The sequence below is a fragment of the Vombatus ursinus genome, unplaced genomic scaffold, assembly GCF_900497805.2.
Source record: "Vombatus ursinus unplaced genomic scaffold, bare-nosed wombat genome assembly UNPS02014841.1, whole genome shotgun sequence".
Lineage (NCBI taxonomy): Eukaryota > Metazoa > Chordata > Mammalia > Diprotodontia > Vombatidae > Vombatus > Vombatus ursinus.
The window spans coordinates 15,971,552-15,980,361 of NW_020954619.1; the positions used below are offsets into that span (position 1 = coordinate 15,971,552).

Sequence of the window (8,810 nt, forward strand, 5' to 3'; positions counted from 1 at the left end):
TGGAATAGCTAGCATTTATTTAGTGCTTACTATGTATCAGGCACTGTGTTAAGCACTTTACAAATATTATCTCATTGGATTATCACAACAATCCTGCTGTTTTTATCCCCATTTTACAGTTGAGGAAACTGGGCTAAACAGAGGTTTAATGACTTGCCCAAGGTCATACAGAGAGTAAGTATCTGAGGTTGGATTTGATTGCAGGTCTTTCTGACTCCAGGCCCAGCACTCTATTCACTGCACCACCTACCTTTCTCTGTTATTTCTGTACACACTGCCGCTCTAAAGGCATAAGCTTATCTGTATCATGAGGGGAATGTCCTCATATGGATATTTCCCAAATGACAGAAATCATAAGTTTTTGGCAAGGATTATTAAACTGAGTTCAGTGAACCTCTGGGGGGTCTGTGGATAAATTTCAGGAAGTCCATGAACTTGGATGGAAAAATAGAAATTACATCTTCATTTTCATTAACAATTAACTCAGAGATTTTTAACTTTACTATATCTAAGATGCCTTTGACAGTCTAATGCTGAAACCTGTGGATCTTTTCTCAGAATAATATTTTTAAATGCATAAAATTAAATTCCTGGGATTATAAAGGAAACCAATTATATTAAAATACAGACATCAAAATACTTTTTAAAAACACGTTCACAATATTTTTTTTCAGGACTGCATGTGTACAACCCATATAAAATTGCTTACCACATTAAGGAGGGGGAGGGAAAGGGTGAGGGAGAGAACTTTGAACTCAAGATTTTGAAAAATGAATGTTAAAAATTGTTTTTACATGTAATTGGGAAAATATATTACAAAATACCCCCCCACACACACTAAAACCAGGATCACAGCCCCCAGATTAAGAATTCCTGCTCTAACTAAAAATGAGCATTTCCAAATATTAAACAAGCATGGCTTCACAAGACTCCCAAGTGAGTACAAAAAATGTTAATAGCTACACTGTGGTTAAAAAAAAAGACTTAGTAAGCTTATGCAAAAATGAACAAGTTACTTGACCTCTTTCATGCTCAGTTTTCTCCTCTGTTAATGGAGGTGGACTAGATGGACCAAGGACCTTTCCAGCTTTAAATGTATGATCGTATGACTGGTAAGAGTCTAGAAAACTGTGCTAAATAAAATGTAAAGTTCAGAAAGGTTAAAAATACCAAATCCTGTACTTGAGTTCAACAAAGCAACCTCAGAAGCACTAGGGTAAGCTGAGGAGGGAGTTATAGACTTAGCAGTTGTGTAGAAAAGATCTAGGAATTTCAGTGGACTACCAGCTCCATATGAATCCATATAGAGGCCCCAAAAGCTAATGTAATCTTTGGCCACATTAAGAAAAGTATACCTTCAGAGGGCATGGAGTATGATATTCCAGAGGGCAAAGGAGATATGATTACAACCAAGAATCACCTACCCAGAAAAACTGAGTATAATACTTCAGGGTAAAAAAATGTTCATTCAGTGAAATAGAGGACTTTCAAGCATTCCTGAGGAAAAGACCAGAACTGAATATAAAATTTGACTTTCAAATACAAGACTCAAGTGAATTATGGAAGAGGTAAACAGGAAAGAGATATCATAAGAGACTTATTAAGGTTGAACTGTTTACATTCCTGCATGGAAATATGATATTTGTAACTCATGAGTCCTTTGTCAGTATTAGGGTAGTGGGAGGGAAAAATTATATGTTATGTATAGATAGATAGATAGAGGGCGCAGGGTGAGTTGAAGATGAAGGGGTGATATCTGGAAAATAAAATTAAGGGGTGAGAGAGGATTATACTGGGAGAAGGAGAAAGGGAGAAGTAGAATGGGGTAAATTATCTCACATGAAACAGACAAGAAAAGGCTTTTACAGTGGAGGGGAAATGGGGGAAGGTGAGAGGAAATGAGTGAATCTTATTCTCATAAGATTTGGCTTAAGGAGGGAATAACATACACAATGGGAAATCTATCTTACCCTACAGGAAAATGAGGGGGGAAGGGGACAAGAGAGCAGAGGGTTGATAGAGGAGAGGGCAGATTGGGGGAGGGGATAATCAGAAGCAAACACTTCTGAGGATGGACAGGGTCAAAAGAGAGAATAGAATAAATGGGGGATGGGATAGGATGAAGGGAAATATACTTAGTTTTTCACAACATGATTACTATGGAAGTGTTTTGCTTGACTATACATCTATAACGTGTATTGAGATGCTTGCCTTTTCAATGAGGGTGGGTGGGGAGGGAGGAAGGGAGAAAATTTGTAACCCAAAGTTTTAAAAACACATGTTAAAAAATAAAAAATAAAAATAAATTTTTAAAAAGTGTACCTTCCAGAAATATTCCAGGTAATAATGTACCACTGCATTCTTTCTTGGTCAGATCAAATGTGAAATCATATGTTCAGTTCTGAGCACCATGTTTTAGGAGAGATATTGAAAAGTTAGACAATGTCCAGAGAAGACTGGCCAGAATGGTGGAGGGAAAGTAGTAGCCCATGCCATACATTGATTGAAGTTACTTGGCATGTTTAGCCTGGATAAAAAGAGGATCACATGACTATTTAGCACATTGAAAATTCATTTATTTCAATTAAATGTGTGGTCATATGTTTGTTCATATTTCAAAAGTTGTACAAAACTGACTGCTTAGCTCTAAATAAATTTCATTTTCATGTTAGTGACTTTGACAATTTAAAAATATATTTTCAGGCATCTTGACTGTTAGATGCTATACGATACGATTTTTAGTATTTTTCTATTTTTTGATAAGTGAACCATATAATTACCATGGTTTTTTTTAAATATTTCTTATTCTTTAACACTCTTTAAAGAATTATTTCACTATGAAGAGAAGAATAAATCTGTTAGGGATGCTGGCAAATAGTAAATAGCATAGACCAAACATTTTTCCTTAAAAGTTGCGACCAAATATCTTCTTTTTGGTTCTTGATTCACTAAAGCATCAATTATAGCATAAGAATTGTAGGTATTCTTTACTATAGCTTGCTTTAGTTTCTTCATCAAATTTATTCCAGCATGTTTCCACATTGTACGTTTTCAAAATATTAGTGGCACAAGAATAGTTTCCTGGTTCAATAAGAGAAACCTGAAAGATAAAATTAGGACATTCAGATTTTGTAAATTTAATCAAACACCAATCATTCATCCATATCCTCCCTTCTATATGAAGGGATTGGACTCTTGTGAGAATAAACAGGAGTTTACTGCTATTCTCAATACAATAGATTCTACTTTATGATACCATTTTTTCAGACTTATTCCTGGGCAATGTTCAAATGAAGGATATACTAAAACTATGATAATTATTTCAAATATTTAGTCTGTTTGAAGCAAATACATAGGAATAATGAGAAAGATTGGAAAAGTGACCTCAGAGAGGCAATTACTGGACTTTTCTAAAGACAACATTTTCAAATGTCTGATCAAGATGGCTGCCTGAATGGAAGAAGACTCCCCCAACTTCGATATACATACTCCATCCAGACCTTGAAATTCACCCCAGGTGAAATAATTATCAAGAAATTCAGTGAGAAACTATGGTGACTTCTTCCAACTCGTAACTGCACAAAAACCTTCCAGAACAAAAATTGTAAAATTGAATAATTTGAAAGACTTAATATTTCTGATCTTAATCATCATCAACAATGATTCCATAGGACCTCTGATAAAGTATGTGACATACTTCCTGACAGAGAATGGACTAAATATGTAGATTTTGTTCAGTTGTTTTTTTAGTCATATCTGACATCATCCAATTTGGGATTTTCTTGGCAAAGATACTGGACAAGTTTGCCATTCCTTTCTGTAGCTCATTTTTCAGATGAGGAAACTGAGGCAAACAGGGTTAAGTGACTTCTAGGGTCATATAGCTAGTAAGAGTCTGAGGCTGAATTTGAACTCAGGCCCTCCTAATTCCAGACCTGGCACTCTATCCATTGTGCCACCTAGCTGCCCAAATATGCAGAATGAGACACATTTTTGACATGGTCAATATGAATATTTGTTTTGCTTGACTATACATACATTTATTAAAGTGATTGTGTTTTCATTTTTTTCCAGTGGGGGAGGTGGTAAGGGAGAAAAAAATACACATGTAATCTTCTTTAAAAAAAACCCAACATACAAATTTTTAAAGTCAGCCTGAAGACTATGGCCAATAGAAAAGGAGGATGACAGCAAAGCCAATACCAGTGAAAACAACCACGTTGGCAGATTCCCAAAGTGAGTAGAGAAGGATAAGAGACTCTTGTAGCCCCAAAATTCTATGTCCAGAGGCATCAAGAGGAGATGACACCTTTAAGAAAGCCCAGTGTGATCACATAGCCACAACACATTCAGAAGCCCACAGTAGGGACCTTGTAAGTCCTGAGAAGTAGTAGCAATCAGTGTGGAATGCCTAAGCTCAGATTGGGATGTCTCAGGCATCAAGGGGCTCTGAAATCCCTTGTACTCCGTCTTGATATGCCAAAGTGGACCATGAAGATACAACACTCTGAACCTCAAAAATTCAGGTGGGGTCTAATCGCAGGAAGAAGAGATAAGTTCAGCATCCAAGGCAACCCTGGGCAAGGCCAAACAAGGCCATAGCCATCACTCAAAATAATAATAGGATATGGATTCTGGCCCTGTCACAAAGCCCCAGTTCAGGAGTTAAAGATGGAGAGATAAGTAAACCAAGACACAAACTAGTACCAAACATATTGTAGACTAGAGATACTCCCAAAAGGAGAATAATTTCAAAACAAATGCAAACAGATACTTGACTGTCTCTAGATTTCCACAAGGACTATATGAATGCATAGAAGATAGAAAGCAGCAGGAGAGAATTGGAAGGAGAAAAAATAGCTTAGAAGAAAAAGAGGTAAACTTTAACTTAAGTAATGGATTCCTTGAAAACTAGGATAGACTAAATAAATGAATAAGTTACATGAGATAGCAAGGTTAATACTTAGATTATAAGCAATTAGATACTTATTAGTTGATTTGATGGAAAGATAAAAAAGGGAGAAAGAGCATCAGTAAAACACTTTAGAATACAGACAAGAAAACAAATAGAAGTCAAGAATGGAAAAAAATAGAATTTTGTCAATGCTTTGTTAAATTTAATATAGACTATTTAAAGTAAACTGTATATGAATTCTTATTTCATACTCAAACTCTACACTATCCTCTTCTCATTAGTTCCTTGTCCCCTTGTCATATCACCAATTGTGCCCTGCCAAACCTTATTCCTAGATCACTCTCACCATTTATGCTGCCTTTAATTACTACACATGAGCAGCTGAACAAAGGTGGAGAAAATCAACCATTTTGGGTTCACTACAAATTTAGGCTACCCAACCTAACTAGGCCCTCACTGCTGCTAGGCAATACTTCAAAACTTTCCTTATCACCTCATTATTCCCACTCTTCCAAGCCTTTCCTTCCTCAAACTTTTCCATGAAGCCTCCCTCCCTACCTTCTCAGCTGAGAAACTTACCTTACATTTTAAAGAAAAAAATGAGGCTATTCGCCATAAGCTTCCTCTTCTCATATCATTCAGATACCTTCTGTCCCTATCTCCTCTTTCAGTCCTGCCTCACACAAAGAAGTGAGTGGCCTTACTCCTTATGAATACTAATCCCTGTGCCTGCACAAGCTATCCCATTCCATTCCATCTTTTCCAATAGATTGTCCCCTATGCCATCTATACTCTAGCACTTGTCTTCAATCTTTCTCTGTCTACTGGTTCTTCTCTACTACCTACATACAAGTTCATGACTCCTCCATCCTCAAAAAATCCTCACTTGATCCTTTCATTCCTTCTATTGTCATATCTCTTCTGCTCTTTGTGGATAACTCCCTGAAAAAGCTGTGTACAATAGGTACCTTTACTTTGTCTCCTTTCCCTCTTACAATCCGGCTTCCAACCTCAACATTCCACTAAAACTACTCTCTCCAAAGTTACCAATGATCTCTTAATTGCTAAATCCAATGTCTTTTTCTCAATTCTTATTCTCGTTAACTCCTATGAAGTCTTTGACATTGTTGATCATCCTCTTCTTACTACTTTCTTCCCTCTAGGTTTTCAGGACACTGTTCTCTACCATCAGACTACTCTTCAATCTTCTTGGTTGATTCTCATCTAAGTCATGCCCTCTAACTCTAAGTATCCCATGGTGATTTTCCTAAAGCACAGGTCCAACAATATTACCCACTCTACTCGATAAACTCTAGTGGTTCTTTATCACCTCCAAGATAAAACAAAAAATGCTCTATTTGGCATTCAAAGCATTTTATAACCTACCCCACCCTCACCTTCCAGTCTTCTTATACTTTACTCCTTCCCATGTACTCTTCGATTCAATGATACTAGTTTTACTCCATCTCTCCACTGGAGGCATTTTTTTCTGGTTGTCCCCAATGCCTGGAATGTGCTCTCTCCTCATCTCTACCTACTACTTTCTGTGACTTCCTTTAAATACCAAATAAAATCTCATCTTCTTTCCTTAAGCCTTTCCGAGTGCCTTCTCTCTTTTGATTATTTCCTATTTATTTTTTATGGGGCATACAGATGTTCAGGGAAGACTAGGTACCTCTTGGGAAGGGTAGCCAACCCTCATCTGTGGTTCCAAGAGGCTGTAGCATATGCAAGTGACTATACCTTGGTAAACCACTTCAGCAGATGAGCTAAACCAGATTGAAGGTAACCAAAGAGTTTCAAATCCATTGGTGAATAAGAGGGGTTAGATTTCTCCTTTGCTTATTCATTTTAATTTTAATTTTGTTTTTAGCAGTTATTAATAAAATCAAGTTTTATTCCCAAGGTATGGGGAATGATGCCCCAAGACTCAGGTTCTTCTTATTGTTATTTTCTGAGATCTGTCTGGGGGCCTTGGGCTTTCCTCTCCACTCCTAAACCACGACTAGGGCCCCCAACCACACTGTCCTGCAAATGAGCTTGCTCCCTAAGGTCCCTCCAGTGACTGAAAACTACAGCTGTCCTTTCTGCCCTGGAACTGAAACCCAGCAACTCTGCTCTCTTGCAAGTGTCCACAGCCAGCAGGCCCCACCCCTCTGCTACTGCACTCACTAGGCATGTGCTAGCTCCTTCTCCCCTGCAGCCTCAGCCCAGGACAGGTCTGGCCAGCACAGCTGTGCTCGGTGTTCCTCAACAGTGGAAAGTCCTTCAATCTTCTCCTACTCAGCCTTCTGACCCCTACACTGTCTGTGAGGTGAAAGTTCCTGAAGCTGCCTTCTAACCCAGCTATCCCCAGGGCTTGTTGTTTGTTGATTCCACAGAAGCAGCCTAGAGATATTTGTACCTCACTCAGGGTCTGCTCCTGGAGGTCAGGTCTTTCCTGGGATCTTCTCCTAAGCTGTTTTAGAAGGACAACTGCTCTACCCCAACCTTCATTTATTTTTGCTGCCTTACATTTCCCCTGAGGCAATCATCTGTCTTTTTTTTTGTGGAGAAAATTTGGAAAGTTGAAAGTTTTCCGGTCTACTTCACCATCTTCCCAGAATCCTCTTGAGGCTGGTTTAATATTAGGAAAACCATCAGCATAATTGACCATATCATTAGTGAAAACAACAAAAACCATGATTATCTCAATAGATGTAGAAGAAGCATTTGACAAAACACAACACTCATTCCTATTAAAAACACTAGAAAGCATAGGAATAAATGGAGCTTTCCTTAAAATGATATGTAGTATTTATCTAAAACCATTAGCAAGCATTACCTGTAATGACAATAAGTTAGAAGCCTTCCCAATAAGATCAAAAATGAGACAAGGTTGCCTATTATTACCACTATTATTCAATATTATACTAGAAGTGCTAACTATAGCAATAAGAGAAGAAAAAAACAGTAAAGGAATTGAAATAGGCAATGAGGAAACAAAACCATTGCTTTTTTAGATTAATTTATTTATTTTTAGTTTTCAACATTCACTTACACAAGATTTTGAGTTCCAAATTTTCTCCCCATCTCATCTCTCCCCCCACCCCAAGATGGCATGCATTCTGAGTACCCCTTCTCCTAATCTGCCCTCCCTTCTATCTCCCTTCCCCTTCTCTTATCCCCTTCCCCTTCAATTTTCCTGTGGGGCAGGATAGATTTCTATACCCCATTTCATGTATATCTTCTTTCCCAGTTGCATGTGAAAACATTTTTTTTAAAACTTTCATTTTTAAAATTTGGGGTTCCAAATATTTTCCCTTCCTCCCTCCCCACCCACTCTCATTGAGAAGGCAAGCAACTAGATATAGGTTATACATGTGTAGTCAAGCAGAATATTTCCATAGTAGTCATGTTGTGAAAAACTAAGTATATTTCCCTTCATCCTATCCCGTCCCCCATTTATTCTATTTTCTCTTCTGATCCTGTTCCTCCTTAGAAGTGTTTGCTTCTGATTACCCCTTTCCCCAATTTGCCCTCCCCTCTATCAACCTCCTGCTGTCTTGTCCCCTCCCCCCCATATTTTCCTGTAGGATAGGATAGATTTCCATACCCAATTGAGTGTGTATGTTATTCTCTCCTTAAGCCATATCCTATGAGAATAAGATTCACTCATTCCTTCTCATCTTCCCCCATTTCCCCTCTACTGTAAAAGCCTTTTCTTGTCTGTTTCGTGTGAGATTATTTACTCCATTCTACCTCTCCCTTTCTCTTTCTCACAGTATAATCCTCTCTCACCCCTTAATTTTATTCTCCAGATATCACCCCTTCATCTTCAACTCACCCTGCACCCTCTATCTATCCATCTATCTATCTATCTATCTATCTATCTATCTATCTATCTATCTATCTA

At 37.8% G+C, this 8,810-nt stretch overlaps 1 protein-coding gene across 1 annotated transcript in view; it reads right to left on the bottom strand.

Moving 5' to 3' along the window:
* Positions 1-2,835: 2,835 nt before the first annotated feature.
* Positions 2,836-8,810, bottom strand: part of LOC114026526 (short-chain dehydrogenase/reductase family 9C member 7-like) — a 31,171-nt gene continuing 25,196 nt past the window's right edge. Inside the window, 2 exon segments of the mRNA XM_027840265.1 lie at positions 2,836-2,974; positions 2,976-3,100. Coding sequence (XP_027696066.1) covers positions 2,836-2,974; positions 2,976-3,100 — 264 coding nt within the window.